The 16,783-nt window shown below is 39.5% G+C and overlaps 1 protein-coding gene across 1 annotated transcript; it reads right to left on the reverse strand.

Moving 5' to 3' along the window:
- Nucleotides 1-8,326: 8,326 nt before the first annotated feature.
- On the reverse strand, nucleotides 8,327-9,394 carry LOC147420491 (large ribosomal subunit protein eL14y-like). The gene is made up of 5 exons (XM_086504369.1): nucleotides 9,254-9,394; nucleotides 9,066-9,167; nucleotides 8,828-8,957; nucleotides 8,605-8,717; nucleotides 8,327-8,517 (listed from the first exon to the last, which is right to left on the reverse strand). The coding sequence occupies exons 1-5, from the start codon at nucleotides 9,254-9,256 to the stop codon at nucleotides 8,464-8,466; spliced, it is 402 nt and encodes a 133-aa protein (XP_086360495.1). The 5' UTR covers nucleotides 9,257-9,394; the 3' UTR covers nucleotides 8,327-8,463.
- Between the last annotated feature and the right edge of the window lie 7,389 nt (nucleotides 9,395-16,783).

A 16,783-nucleotide genomic window follows, 5' to 3' on the forward strand; every position in this document is an offset into this window, starting at 1 on the left:
TCATATGCTTCTTACTATACAGTATAGCATGAAGTTCCTTGTTTAGCAGTCCGTCTAGAAACAATGATACTTATCTTTCTTCTGCAGGTATTTCTAGCTATGGACATCTTGTATTGTTTCATTTTAGTTGCACAATCCCTAATAGACTCACCTTGTTTTTGTTTGAAGCTATAGATTTGAGCTATCGTATTATGTTTGATCCCTGTTTTGGAACATGCAGCTACAAATCCTTGAGCTAATATATTTAAGTCCATGATTGACCTTGGTGGAATGTTTTGGAACCATGTCAGTGCTTTTCCTTCTAATGTCATTCCAAATCCCTCGAATTGAGTATGGAAATCAAATATGCCTTTTGCTCTTAACACTTGCTTAAAGCTTGCTAAGTGGTCATATATCTCTCCAAGTCCACTGTATTTTTTGATCCATTTTTTAAAATCAACTGGTCTGACACGCCTATTTGGTTCAACTCCTTGCAGTTGGTCTTGTTTCGAGTCCTTCAAACCAGTCTATTGAAAATAGTGACTCATGTAGCCCTGGACTGGCTTTAGTGTCACCCGGTTTTCTTCGTGATGAGGTGGTTTCAGGTTTTTTAACATTACTCTCAAAATATCTTTCGCGGAGTTCATCTCTTGGAATAGTTTCTGATCCTTGGTCCAATATCCAATTCCTTATGGAGTACCCTTGGTATTTGGTTTGTTCCACCTCCTCATGACTCATCATAACAAAGTTATTGTTATAACAGTTTCTAAATAGGTAGGTTGATAGATCTGTTGATCCCTTGTCTTTGATTTTGAAGATATAGATGATCTTCATGGGTGTTAACTGTCTTGATTTGGCATGAGAAGTCCATAGAAGATCTTTGACGTTTCTATCCTCCCAACAATAGACTCTAATCCTCGAATTATCCGTACTAAGCCGTTTCAAACACTTCAAATCAACATAATCGTATCCCTCGATTCTAAAGTCAGTGGTCCTTCTTTTGCTCCCCGTCTGGAATTATGGTATTTACTTCTAACCCCCATTTGTCTATCACGTCAGGGTTTTCAACTTATAAATACTAACTTTCATTTTTGTCCATGTACATTTTTTCTTGTTTGTTTGTCCTAATTTCCTCTTTAAACTATATGTCATGGTCATCAATGCAAATGGCATACTCTTCATTAGGATCCAGGTAAACCTGAGCTCCATAGCGATTAGTTTTATAAAAAGAGAGTATGTGTGTATATTGCACTGTCGTTCCGGTTTCTAAATGAGTTGAATAGGAAAACATTTCAGATGTTGATTCTGAAAAAGTGTTTGAGACTTCTTCAAAGATACTATCCAAGTGATCTCCTTGGTTCACACTCTCTTTGATGGATACTCTACTAACGGTCTCTCCAAATATGCCTTGATTTGCTAGTATACGACCAGATCTAAGGTTTATATAGACTTGTGAAACCCTGGATAGAGTACTTACCGTCGGATTGACTTGTTATCAACTTCTTCCACTTGACTTGATTGCGACTTCTGTTAAGCTTTCAATTCCTTATTTGCAACCTGATTCATGTATTAGTTTTAATCAAGTTAGTTATTCTTTCACCAAAACTGTACAATTTTTACTAACTATGGTGACTGGTCTATGTGTATCACTTCAATTTGAGCTAGGTGAGTCAAGAATTGAGACTTTCAGATTCTACGTTTGCAAAAGGCTAAAAAACTAATTTGCAACCTGAAAACTGAGTGAACATGTACTAATTTGGATCCGATTAAATCAAAAATTTTACGGTGGCCTTGTATTATGTTGGTCTAACATTGTACAAGTTCAAAAGTCAAATAAGTCTGTCTCTATGTATCAGTAGAGACAATAATCGGGATTATTTACTTTTCTTAGTTTTTTACATTTTTTGGCTTGATTGACAAAGTATGCAACTTGTTAAGGTCTCTGGACAAGTTTCACTAAGTTTGAATAAAATTTGTTTAAGTTATCAACTGTTTCATGTCCGCAGACTCAGTTTTCAAAAATCTAACTTAAGTTTCACTTTTGTGCTCAAAATTTCACTAAATTTGATTTATGTGGTCTACTTAATATGTTTCACCTTGTGGTATACTCAAATGTGCAAAAATGCCTAGTTTTATAACAGATGTGAATAATCGTGATTATTTACTCCTATTATTTTTATATAATTTTTTGCCACAATCTTGACACAAATTTGTTAAGCAACTCAACTTAAGCTCCTTAACCACTTTTATCAAGTTTAGATAACTTCTATTCAAATGGTCAACATTTTTGTGTCTGCAAACTGACTTTGCAAATTTGGCCACAATTTTCATCCCAATGATCCAATTCTTACCAAATCTGATTTGTGAGCTTAAGATAACATGCTAAAACTAGTGATATGCTAGGTTGATCAAAAAAGTTAATAAATACAACAAAAGTAAATAATCACGATTATTTACTTATGACAAATTTTTGCATCTTTTTTATCAACTGAGCATGTACACTTGTTTTAACACCTCAATATAAGTGTATGAGTCAAGTTTCATTAAGTTTGAACAAAAAATTTTCAATTTACAATCAAGTTCTAGACAATCAATACAGAATTCAGTTTTTACCAAGTTTTTGATCAGTTTGGTGATCCAAATTCTATGGACCTTTACAAAAGATGTTTGTACACATGCAGAGTCTAGTATCGACCTTCGTCACTTATGAGTTGAAAGTAAATAACCGCGGTTATTTACTTTAGACCTAAGATCAACACTTTTATTAACTTTTTACTTTTTTATGAGCTATCTTAAACCTTTGAGTCAAGTTAAAACTTGATTTAACCTAAAATATCAAGAAAAAGTAAATAATGAGTTATTATCAACTCTTGAGATTTTACCTCGAATGCGTCCATAAGCTTACACACTGGTTCATACAACTTTTAAAGCATACTCTCCAATCGGATTCAGTGTTTGACAACCTTCTGGTGCTTTTTCCAATCGTAGACCTGGATTTTTGCAACTACACATAAACTCACAATTAATCCTTTTGGAGCGACCAATTTTTTGAGATTTCACCTTGGATTCTACTTACTCTACTCTTAAGTTCTACTGCAATGGAATTATAAAAAGTGTCCAAAAACATTCGTTTTTTTGTTTTCATGGTTTTTTTGAGCTTTGATCATAAAACTTATCTGGTCAACCAATCATTCTCAAAATCTTAATTTAATCCTACAATTCTAAAAGATACTTAACAAGTACAACTTACTTTCAAGCTACCTCTACACAACAAAAAACGACAATCTTTCACTATGCGATTTTTTTAAAAACAAATTTTTGACTATTAAAAAATCCTAGAGGAAGTTAATAGATAACTTCACAAGACGATTGTGTTTTTTTTTACTTCAGATCTCTTCGATTCTCGACGACACCAAATGTAAGATGGATGTTTAACCTCACTTCTGTCTTGTAAGAGATGTAACAAGAACCACAAATATAATTGCCAATCCATAGGACGAAGATCAATAGATAGTGCATAGACTATAAAAGATTGTCACTTTCTTGAAAAACAACAAACAACTCTCATCTAATTCAAGTTAGACTCATAACTGAAATCACCAAAAGCTAGTCACTCATTGACAAACAAATTACATCCATTGCAACATCAAACGACATCTAAACATTACAAAACTCCTACGACATGTTTATAAAATCTAAACACATATTTATTATTTCAAAACTCACTTTAGATTAAATACTAAAATCACGATTATTAACAGCAATAAGTTTGACTTAATCGTTTTCGACCAAGACTACATCTGAATGCTTAACAATGGTATCTCAATACCTGGCCTATATTTATTTTATGATTTTGAGACTTAAATTCCTAATTATGAAAATTAAGCCACGGATCGACAATGCTAAAGCTTCAAATTATCGTGAAATGTTTACGTCAATACATAGAGCTCTTGCCTATGCTTGAAACGCAATAAAAGATACTGCAATGGCATCTAGAAAAATAGTAAAAAGCACGAAAAGAGAAATGAGCGCCATCAACTCACGTTGTGTTTCTATTATCCAAAACTTATAGATAAACTTACAAAAATTGACTTTTATACCTTAACCAAAGTTTTTGTGATCAAAACTAATAATTTTAAGACAAACTAAACATAGATTGATACAATCTAAAAGCCTGTAACCTCAACTCATCAATTACAATGTTTGTCCAAAAAAGCAACCCAGTCGCTTCAATAACCCTATCCCTTTGTATCAACAACCCTATCGCTTCACCTTGTCAATACAACCACTCATGGTTCTACCTAGACCTACCATCTGTTGGACCTCTGAGCCCAACCTCCATAGCTTGCTTGTACATTATACATCCTTTGCACCACCCGAGAAGACTCACATAACTCTTTGAATGGGCTACACATTCCCCTTTTGGCTTGCCACACACCTTTGACAAAAATATACTTTTGAAAATTTTCGTTTTGCTTCAATACCCGTACCCTTTAAAAGGGGACTTTTTAGGTTAGACCCCTCCCTTCCACTTTATCCCTTATCTTGTTCACACCTACCCATTTTTCCCTCCTCCAACAACGCTCCTTTAAGCTTTATCTTAAGCTTTTGACGTCATTTTGGGACTTGAAGAAGCTGTTTAAGTTTCGCATATACTTAAAGTTTAATGCAACAATAAGACATTGCTTAATTACATTGTCTTACAATAAATGTTTGTCTTAGAATATAAATATTTGAACCACTTTCAAGTCGATAAAAAACTCACCAATATAGCTATGGTGGTGCCAATGTCTACCAATGAACACCAAAGAACAAGTACTACACTAAAATATATAACACAACCATGGAGCATCATTGATGACAAATGTACTAGCCTTATTCACATCAACTCTGACATAGAAAGGCCTCCAAGAGTTAGATAAAGGGCTACATGAGAAACAAACCCAAGGAGATTTGAAATGGAAAATCCAAGGATTAGCATGTGATGATTTATGCATAACGTCAATATATATCACATCCATATATATCACATTGGAGCCAAATACAAATAGGACATGCCCTAAATCCGAGGAAATAAGATAATTAGATCCTTACAAAGGGAGAAAAACCAAGAGTGAGGATAATCTAAATACTTTATGGAATATATTCAATCACTCATCAATTATGTTTCACAAAGCATAAGTATCACTAAAAATTGCCGACATGCAATCAAAGGACTTGAAAACTAGCACTACATATCTAGAGTAAGTCATGTAACAAGCCATCGACAAAATTGCCTTTGATTACTGGAGATACAACTAAAATTTGAAAGATGCCACTTCGTATAGAGCCTAGGCTTTTACACATCTACCTTAACCACTAGGTTACAAACAATTTCTTATCAAATCATCAGTTCACTTTGCAATCTACTAAATCATTCCTCAACCGAGATGAGACATGTCAAGGACATGGAAGTAGGGAGATGGTTCAAAGCTCCTGGAGTAACATGAGCCTAGCACAAATGGGTTCATTCGTAGCTTGAGCAAAAGATTCACCCAGAGAACTGAGAGACAAAATGTACACAGCAAAAATTAGATGTTACTTACACTGCAAAAAGCTGATGGAAGCCAAATATAGACGCAGCTCAGAAAGGCTTGCACTATAAGACCTTTGCAATCCAAAGCCATCCAAAGCCAAGAACCTGTCTTGTTCAAGGGTACACGATTGTTACAGGAAAAGGAGGCAATCAAATGCAGCAGATTTCCTTCCCTACACAGTACCCTCACCCATTGCACTTGGTCCACTTTTTAAAATAAACCACAGCTTTAACTTAACATCAAACTGGACACATAGAACTTGGGAGTTTTTTGGGTTTGATATTAACTCAAAAGCTCAATACAATGGACGACTTTCCTACCGATATTCACATTAAACAATTGATCACTAGTATTGAGCAATGTGAGATTGAGCAATCTACTCATGTAGGGAGACTCAACAAATTTAAACATAATCAAAGGACAATGATTAGCTCAATAAACTCCAAAACTAGATCTAATACCCCTACTCTATATTGATAAGATCACCAAATTAAATACGACTCTTAATCCAAGGCAATGTGCAAGCACCCTAGGCAACAACTGCAGGGAGCTGTAGCCAAGCCAAATCTCTCTTCATTTAGGATAACTACCGAACCATCCATGGAGGAATATTTGAAGCACATAACAAGCCATACATGACTCACTCACAGAGCTGTGCTAGCGAGGATAAAAATATGCGACAAAAAAGCAAAGACTAAAATACTAAGCAAATGTGAATACACAAACAATTAACGCAAAAGCCCAGACTCTAATTGACAATTGACAAACAAGCCTAACTGACACCATTTCAGCATTAAAAAAGTCAATTAGTACAATGAAATTAGAGGGTCACAACTAGGAAGTAACCCCGTCAAATGTTCGGATACAGATAGACATTGAACTGCAACGTCCAAGAATTAGCAAGAAAGGATTAGGCTAACCACTGAAATGAGTGTATGAAGTTGAGGTCAACAATCAATTGGACATGAGACCAACACACAAAAAGGTGTGTTTAACAAGCTGAGGCAACAACCAATTGGACATGAGACGACATACAAAGAGCAACATTAAACACTGGGACAATACAAACACTTCAAGAAACAAGAGACGATACCACCTGAAAGGCTAAAACAATAACTGTCACCCAAGATAGACTTCACACGACAAGGTCAAAACACTCACGTCGTGCTGATTATTCTCATGCACGATCCACCAAGCCAAAGTACCTTCACATTACCATCTCACTTCCGAATAGTAAATAGAGCTGCATTCCAAGGCTGGACAGCCATGACAAGGTGGCAGGCAGATATTGGCTGAGCCAAAGGAGGAAGCTGGGCTCAAGTGCTTGTATAGGCGGGCATTTCCCCTTGGCCACGTTTCATAACTCCAATGCCAATTGCAATAGGAGATGCCAGAAGGCATTCAAAGTCCTCAAACTCTGACCAGCAGATTGAAGCACAGTGGTGATACCACTTGGGGAAATCCAAAGTAGTGATTTGCTTGTCTCGGAGCACGAGTGAAACAAGCCATGAGAACTAAACCATAGAACACCTGCAGCAAGAACGGAAGATACAATGAGGCTTGGAAGGTAAGGTCACGACCTCACAATTGAAGCAATTGGAGTCAGTGACTAGTGGTGCAAGGTAGTCCAAACTCCTTAACCATCTTACACACCCTGGAGTGAGAACCTATTATCTAGTACACCTAATCAAAATAAGACCAATATGGGTCCGTCATGGTGTGCGTGAAGACCTAGGAGCCTTGCAAGGTACGCGCACATTCAGCCCACAAAACCCACACAATGTGACATGTGACATTAGGCATTCAGATAGCCTTAGATGGCAGCGCAAATCACATAGGATCAAGGATAGGAGGTGACATAAATTCGACATGAAAAATAAAAACTGAAGACTTAGTAAGAAGAATAAGAACGTTATGCTCATCAAAACAGTAACATGAGGGAACCCAGCTTCTTTTGCTGGCATGCATACGGATGCAGAATGCACTTGCAAAATTACAAGCTGACAAGAAAATGCAGCATTTTACTCTGCAATTCCTCACATTAGGCACATTAAAGACATGAGACGGGGATAAGGTATCAATCTTCCGAATGACATGAGCGCAGTTACACAAACGGAGTTCATATGCAATTAAGCCGTAGATGGGTGGAGTTCAGAAAGTGTAAGCAAGCGAAACACATAGGACTGTAGAGGCAAAATCTACAGGCCACAAGCACCGAGAAATAGACGTAGCATAATGAAGAGCACCATTAAGATGAGGTGGAAGCCAAATATACGTGGCAAAATCCAACCCTAATGTCATTTCAAACCTTTTCATCCAGAGAGAGCAAAGCAAGGAAAGGTACCCAGACAATAGCTGGATACTTCATATATGTAGTGGTACTTGGAGACAAACCTTTCACAGCACAGAAAGGCTTGTACTATGAAACCTCTGCATTTTTGGGCCAATTTGCCAGGGCACAACACAGAGAACCTGTGTCGCATTCAAGGCTATGCAATTGCCACAGAGAAGGGAGGCAACCGAAAGAAGTAAGCTCCCTTCCCTGTGCAATAACCTCACCCACTGCAATTGGCTCAAAAGACCATAACTCTAACCTCTACGACACCGGAATGAAAATATATAGTCAGAAAAGTCTGAACTTACAAATTATAAGAGAGCATACTAAGATTGCTCCTTTATTGACCTTGACAATTCACATTCGAAAATACACAGCTTAATTTCAAATATGCCAGAATGAAAATACCCCACCCCAAACCCACAACCAGACACGATGCCAAAAATGGTAAAGCTTAAATGGCTCTCCTATTTTACATTTAAAAACTTTGCTGCTGTACTACAGCCTGTTGTTCAATATAGAACTACTATCCAAAAAGCCAGTGTATTTGCTTTGAGATAGTGCAAAAGCAAGCTAAGCTTTCTCCTTTCTTAATTTTGCCAATTCTCTTTTGATGATGGAGCCTCTCTGCAAAGGGAAAAGATGACCTTGACTCACCATCAGCAGGACGAGTCGAGTACACAAATTGTAAAAGCAGACGGATGTTGTACTCACCTTGATCCGGGCCACCATAACCTTGAATCGATCAAAGTCATTGAGAGAAGCACGCTTCTTTTGCACAATTAGTTTCCTTCCCCACGAGCTGTTAGCCCATTTGTTGTGAATATCTGATTAAAGGACCTCGAGAGCTTAAACATTAAAAATGCACATACCCACAAATCTAGACTTTACAATGCCCTATTACATTCTAAAACCAGTGATGAGAGGAGCAATTTACCTGCAGCTTCAACGGCATCAGCTAACTGCTTCTTCTTGGGCATCCTAGGTATCTCGACTACGAGATCAGTTAACGAAAGCCTCTTGAAATTCATAGCACCGCGGACCATGTCAGGGGCATCAACAAGGGCCTGCAAGATTCTCTCTCTCTCTCTCTCTCTCTCTCTCTCTCTCTCTCTCTCTCTCTCTCTCTCTCTCTCTCTCTCACACACACTCAAACAAACAAACAGCCTACGTACCCTGTTCTGATCAACGACATCGACGATCACAACAAGCTTTCCATAGCTGGGGCCGTAGTTCACCATGGCCACTCGTCCGATCTCCACATAGCGCCGGAAAGGCTAGAGCACAGCAAATCATGCACTAGACTCAGAGAGAGAGAGAGAGAGAGAGAGAGAGAGAGAGAGAGAGCAGACGGTCCTCTTACCATTCTTCCCGCTCGCCGCAACTCTCTGAGCTCTCAAAAGAGCAGGAGAGTTGAGGTTATGGGCACACAAGGGTTCAAACCCTATGGTTTCTGAACGGAATGCCCAATAAAATTTACAGGCCGGTCGGTGGCCAGGACAAGAGCTGCATTTGACTTCAGCTAAAGTGGGTTCCGTCGGCAAGTAACACCCTCCGCTTTGCTTTGTTCGCAAGAGAGTCGAGACGGAAGCCATGAATATGAGAGGAAGCAAATAGCTCGTGTGGAAGTGCAAGTTTATCGATGTGACATAAATGAAAGGTTTGAAAAGGGGATATAGATGCTAGTAAATGGTAGTAGAAGGGAAGACAAGCAAGGTTTATCAAAGATGAGCTATTGGTTTTGTTGTGTGGAGATTATTACAAATGTAAGACGAGGAAACAACTCTGTGGATACATTCTATTGATAGGGACAAAACCGTTATGTGTTGGAGTAATTGTGGGGAGTGCTTAGCTGAAGAGAGTAACATAGCTCTTTAAAAAATCAAAGTATTCGTTGCTCGTAAATGAAGTTAATGGTTGTTGTTTATTTCAGCACTTCATAGTTGCAATGTCTTTTTATAAATTGTGATAAATCGATGATGTCCTGTAGAGAAAGGTTGTGGAAGTGGAAGTCAATTTGCTTAAGGATATGGAGCCTTTATTCTAGTTTCATTTGATTTGTAGTTGGGTATACATAGGCGCCATACCTTGACGTAGTTGCTTTTGAGATGGCAGTGTGTTTAATGAACATATCAAATAGTTGTACGATGGAGGTATGTTGCGAGTGTGGATGCCATATATTGAAAGGTGTAAAATAGAGTGATGAATACGTAGCATCCAAATTCTATTTACCTTGCCTGTGTCCATGATAGCTCGTACAAGGTTAATTGGTCGGTGAAAATGTAATCTGCATGAAACAATGTGAGGTTACAAGGGCGGCTCGATAGATGTGCACCTAGTTTGTAGATGATATGAAGTAAGCATGTACAATGTAGGGAATATGTTTAAAGTCATGGGGAAGTTTTTGACCATAGGGAGAGAATGTTCTTAGTAACCCAAAACATTCTTGGGGTTGGCATATTGAGCATTTTGAGGTGGCATATGTATGTCACGTGAGAGAACATGACGTATGCCAAGCCTGGGGCAAGTTTTTGTTTTACAATGAGTACAACTTTCCTTGATATTGTGGCCCCTTGTGATTTGTGTCTAGTAATTGCATATGCTAACGCTAAACGTACTTCTGTGGTACCATTATATGTTGATTACCCTTGTCATAAAAACTAATATCTAACCAACCCAAACGATTTTCTCATATTAAACTGATCATTCAATGTGGGAGAATAAATGGGAACAAGGGTTAGAATATAGACATGTGCTTTCAGATCTATCTCAACATGGGGCCAATGGTAAAGGGGTCCAAATGAGAGAGGGTTTGTCAAAGAGCAAGGCTAACCAATGGAGCTTAAAGACCTTAGGGTTAGCTTCATTGAAGACCTCCAAAGGTTAGTGTTAAAAAGTCCTTTGACCTTAGGTAAGCTAGGGTTGAGCTTGAGGTGGGAACCCGGCCCAAGCTTAAGGTGCTTGTCATGCTTGATGACTAAGATGCTTGAGGTGCTTGTCATGCTTGCTGACTAAGGTGCTTGACGTGCTTGCTGGCTAAGGTGCTTGTCGTGTTTGAGATGCTCGTGGGAACACCACCCAAGCTTGAGATTCTTTGTCATGCTTGATGACTAAGGTGCTTGAGGTAAGGTGTGCAAAAGTCAATCATCAATCCCTACAAGGAGGGGGTGAGCCCTACAAGAGGGGGGATGAGAGAGAACACACACACACACTCACATAAGGCAAGCTTTGTACAAAGAAAGCAAAAGAGACACTTGTCAAGTTCCTCCTCATGTTGCCCTCATGGTGTGCCTAAAGCCTATTGGTTGGCCATCCAAGGGGTCCAATGATAAATTAGTAGATTTAATTAATTGTTTTTGCATTAATCAAGTCCTCTCTTTCAAAGGGGAAAGGGGGACACTTGTCCCAAGACTGGTATGCTTGCTTGGTATGACTCTTGCTTATGATTGGCTAGGCCTGAGGGGTCCAATGAGCTTCAAGCATGAGCTACAAGGGGGGTTCGACCAAAGCAAGTAGGGGGCATGCTTGAGGGGTATACTCTCCCACACACACACACACACACACACACTCATTGTGTATTGTGCAAAGTGCAAGAGCTCCCTCTCCTTCTCCAAGAAAGTAGATAGATTGAGAGCCTACACCAACACTCTTGGCTATGGAATGCAAATCCAACCAAGAGCCATGCTTCAATGCTTAAGCTTGACATCTTCTCCATCTTCATTACTATGCTATTATGTATGCTAGCAAGAAGAGTGATGATAAGTGAGGAAATAATCTTTCTCCTATGAAATGTTTCTTCTTCCTCTTCCCTTCCCTCATTCCTTGCTAGCTCTCTCTACCTTTGAAGGTGTTTGAGGTCTTGGGACTGAGGCTTGGGATAGTTAATGCTTTCCACAAAGTTTATGTTATGCTCGTGATGCATGAAGCTTTCCATATTCATTGCGTCACATAGGTCACAAGGAACACAAAGATTGTATTGTAACAAGTTTCTCTTGATGGGAGAAACTATAATACAAATGCCTATTGGAGGGGGGACTGGCTCCACATAAATCCGGTCCTGAACTCTTGTCATGTTCTCTAAACTCTCTCTCTTGCAAAAGTATTTTTCATGCCAAGTTAACTAAATGCTATGTTTATGTTGCTACCATCAATTAAGTTCACCCGCTATGCTCACATAGTAATTTCATAAAAGTACTTCTCTAATTTCCGCTACTCTCAAAGTTGATAGGCCATTTCCATTACATTGATATCATAGCATTTGGTTTCTCTTTTCTTGCTTACAAATAGAGGTCCTTAACTAGCCTATAAATGGTTGATTTTGTTAATTATATTAGGGTAAATGGGACTGCGATCTATTATCGGTTTTGTTGAGCCCACTATGTGGAATATGGTGCACACCTCGGGAGCTTTGGACTTAATAATGGAGTCTTTTTAGACTTGCCTATGGCTTTACCATTATTGAGCCATAAGAAGTCCGAAAGGAGCTAGCCCTCGGCAATTCTGCAGTATTAGGCCCACTCCACTACTCTTAATAATTAACCACTTCGAGCCGTGTAGATACTTAAGCGCCAATTTTCAAAGGTTAAGAGGAGTGGCAACTAAGGTTTTGAATTGCCAAAGCATACACTAAGTAAGTACACAAATGTTGTTAACATGGCTGACAATAACCAAGAGAGTAGAATGAACATTGACAGCTTTGATTTTGCACATGGAGGTGCTAATGATGATGCCCCCATGTTTCTCAATTATCTCGTTACTAGGTTGCAGCAAGCTATGGGCAACCTTGCCTTGCAAGCTGAAGTTACTCAACAACTTCGCGCTTATGGGATTTCCCTTCCTCTCCAAAAGGAGACAGAGCTTAGGAGGCCTCTTGAAGAGAGCCCCAAAAGAAGACTCTCTCCCATACGAAAGGAGGAATCCAAAGAGCAAGAAAGCAATGAAACTTTAAGTTCCTCTGAAGATGTGGCTCCACAAAGACGGCGGTCTAGACGGTCGCCTATGTCTTGTTACCATATACATGTGGTAGTGATGTGTGTGAACACATTAGGACCGTTGGGGCATTTTTTCCCTCTTTAGGAGGTTTTTCCCCCCTGTGCATTGTATGTACGCCCATCACTCTAGGGCTATCCATCTTTCCATTGCACACTAAGTAATACACTTTCTATTGTGTGCCTTGAGCTTCCTTCATCGTCTCTCTTCTAGGGCTATCTATCTTTCCATTGCACACTAAGTAATACACTCTCTATTGTGTGCCTTGAGCTTCCTTCATCGTCTCCAAGCTGTGTGTGTTTCTCTGCAACCCTAATTCCAACAATTGGTATCAGAGCAGGTTGCGTGCTCCCGAGCTCAGTCGCCAGCAGCTCCAGCACACGCCTGCTCACTTTCTTCGATTTATGTGAGCTTTAGCGAGCGTTCATAGGTTGACATAATTTTTGGGTAAGCTCGTAGAGCTTAGTCTGCTCAGATTTTTGATTCGGGCTCATCTCGGTCTCCCTTTCCACTACAAGCAGTACTGCACAGGCTATTCCGTCATTTTGTGCAGAATTTATGTCAGTGCCATTTTCTGCATAACAGGTGCCTTACAGTCTTCTACGGTTTGTGCTATATAGCACGTGTTGTTCCCGCTTCGTTTCTCCTCTTTTCGGGCAGTTTTCACATCAGGTGTAGCATTTACCATGGCTGACAACAACACAGATGTGTTCAAGATGTTTGCTGCTGAGGACAGATTGCATGGGGACAATTACCCTATGTGGGCTTACATGATGCAACATGTTCTTGTGTCAAAGGGCATCTGGAATATTGTGGAAGGCATTGATGTACGTCCTTGTTATGAGGATGCAAGCGATGTTGAGGATGTGGCAGGTCTTGCTGCAAGGATTGCTGCTATTAGAGTTGTTTTGCCTACGGCAGAACAATCTCGTTGGGATGTAAAGGATGTGCAGGCTCATGCATTAATTGTGTTGTCTGTGAAGCGCACCATCGTTCCTCACATTCGTTCATCAAAATCTGCAAAACAGGCTTGGGATATTTTCGCTAGTCTTTATGCAAGTCGCAATGAGGCTAAAATTGATTTGTTGCGTAAAAAAGTTGGAGTCGAAGATTATGCATGAGGAAGATGATATGGACTCTTTCCTTGCTGGTGTCAAGGATATCAATGAGAAACTTATTTATGTAAGTGAAGTCATTTCAGACAGTTCCCTTGTGCAGACTGTTCTTGATGCCTTACCAGATTCTTACCAGGCTTCTGCTAGTACTTGGAGACTTATGACCCAAGGAAATCATGCACATTGCTATTGCAAGAGTCACTTTCCAGAAAAAACAGGACTAGACAGCGTGCAGTTGAACATGCTTTTATTGCTTCTTAAAGAAAGGGTGGTAATAGCAATGCAGCCACTTCTTATGGTTCTGATGCGAGTGGCAAAACTTCTGTTCCCAATGCTTCTGCTGGCAGCACTTCATCTGGCAATTCTGGTGATAAGGGCAAAATGAAGATGCGTTGCCATTATTGTAAAGCTAATGAATACTTGATCAAGAAGTGTCCTAAGTTGAAGGCCAAAGATGCTAAGAAGAAAGAGTGTGGTTCCACTACAAATGCAGCCATTGTTGAGTCTTCTGTGAAAGGAGACTGTAATGCTGATGTTGATGCAGAATGGGCTTTTAGTGCAGAGTCCCTTACAATCCTGCTGTCAATGATGCATGCATGTCAGTTGCTGCAGATTCACATATGTGGTATTTCAACAGTGATGCTACAAAGCACATTAACTCACATCGTGAATTGTTCACCTCTCTCGAGTCTGTCCCTCATGGGAATTCAGTCACTTGTGCCAACAATGCCTCTTATCCGATTCAGGGAGTTGGAAAGATTGTGCTTACTGCTGCAAATGACAGTTGTTTCATACTTGTTGATGCACTTTATGTACCTCGGATTAAGAAGAATCTTTTGTCTGTATCTGCACTTGCTAGACTTGGACTTGTAGTCAAATTTGTGGATGACAGATGTACAGTTCATGATCTCACTTTTGGTGATGAAATTGTTGCATCTGGCTTTTGTGCCGTGGGCCGTATAAGCTCACTTTGTATGACAAGTGTGGATAAAATTTTGCAAATGTTGTTGTTGCAGATTCAAGGTCTAATTCAGATGCAAAACTTTGGCATGCACGTTTTGGTCATCTAAATTTTGTCAGTTTGCTGCGTTTGCAAAAATCTGATATGGTTGCTTCTTTGCCGACTCTTGAAGCACCTATCAAACATGTTTGTGAAGGCTGTATTTTGGGTAAGATGAGGCGTTCTAAGTTTCCAAAGGATGGTTCAGTTTGGGCCACATGCAGGTTGCAGCTTGTGCATAGTGATGTTTGTGGGCCCATGCAAACTCCGTCCTTGGGCAATTACCTGTACTTCGTGACTTTCATTGATGATCACTCCAGGCATGCATGGGTATTTCAAGCGAAGTCCGAAGTTTTTATGTGCTTCAAACAATTTCTGGCTATGGCTGAAAATGTCTCGAAATGTACTATGGGCACCCTCCGTTCCGATCGAGGGGGGGAGTATATGTCTCATGAATTTAATGCATTTCTCGCTAGTCGTGGGTTAAAACACCAATGTACAGTGCCTCATACACCTCAGCAAAATGGTGTTGCTAAGAGAAAAAACAGGTCACTGACGGAAATGGCACGATGTATGGTCAAAATTCAAGCTTTGCCGCATTCTTTTTGGCTTGAGGCCATCATGTGTGCCACTTATGTACTTAACAGGTGTCCTACAAAAGCTTTGCAGTTTATTACTCCATATGAAGCATGGCATGATAGAAAGCCTTCTATTGAGCACATGCGTATTTTTTGTTGTTTCGCATATGCTTTGGAACCACAAACACAACGCAGAAAATTGGATGATAAGGCTGTCAAATGTATTTTTGTTTGTTATAGTGCTGAAAGCAAAGGTTACAGGTTGTGTCATCCACAAACAAAGCGTATTCTGGTTTCATGGGATGTAGTGTTTGTGGAATATTCTGTTCAGCCCTTGCTGTCATGTACTAGAGACAGTAATGTAAGCTCACATGACATTTATGACGCTTTGTTGCCTCTTTTCAGTGGTGGAAGCTTGAATGTAAATTCCAATGAGGCAAATGTACAGCCTATGGGGGGTTTTGAAAATGTTTTAGATCAACCTATTACTGATGCAGATGTACATGATGTACTTGATGAGAAAAGGACTAAAAATGAGCAGGCTAGAGGTATGCATAATTGGCTGGTGCATACATTACGCGACAGTAAATTGGATGCACCTTTGTCTAGTCGTACTCGTTCAGGCTTTCGCCATGCATCTTATGCATCATATTGTTATGCTTTGGCTGTGTCTAGCTTACATGATGTTGAGGAGCCTCTGTCTTTTGATGAAGCACAGAATTCTAAAAATTGGATGGCTGCCATATGCAATCAGAATATGATGCACTTATAGAAAATGACACATGGACTTTCTGTGATTTGCCTCTTGGCAAAAAGGCCATTGATACGAAGTGGGTTTACAAGTTGAAACGCAAGCCGGATGGTGAGATTGATTGCCATAAGGCTCGACTTGTTGCAAAGGGTTATGTACAACAAAAAGGCATAGATTATGAAGAGACTTTTGCTCCCACTTGTCGTATGACTACTGTGCGTTTTCTATGTGCATTGGCATCTCATTTTGGTTGGGATGTACATCAACCAGACATTGTTACTGCTTTCTTGAACGGTGACATATTTGAGGAAGTTTATGTAATGCAGCCTCGAGGTTTTGTCAAGAAAGGACAAGAGGACAAAGTGTGTAGATGTAAGAAGGCTTTGTATGGGTTGAAGCAATCTCCTCGTGCTTGGTATGAGAAAGCTGACACTCATTTGCTCAAACAAGGCTTTTGTAA

The sequence above is a fragment of the Adiantum capillus-veneris genome, chromosome 28 (genome assembly GCF_014529385.1).
Source record: "Adiantum capillus-veneris isolate H3 chromosome 28, ASM1452938v2, whole genome shotgun sequence".
Lineage (NCBI taxonomy): Eukaryota > Viridiplantae > Streptophyta > Polypodiopsida > Polypodiales > Pteridaceae > Adiantum > Adiantum capillus-veneris.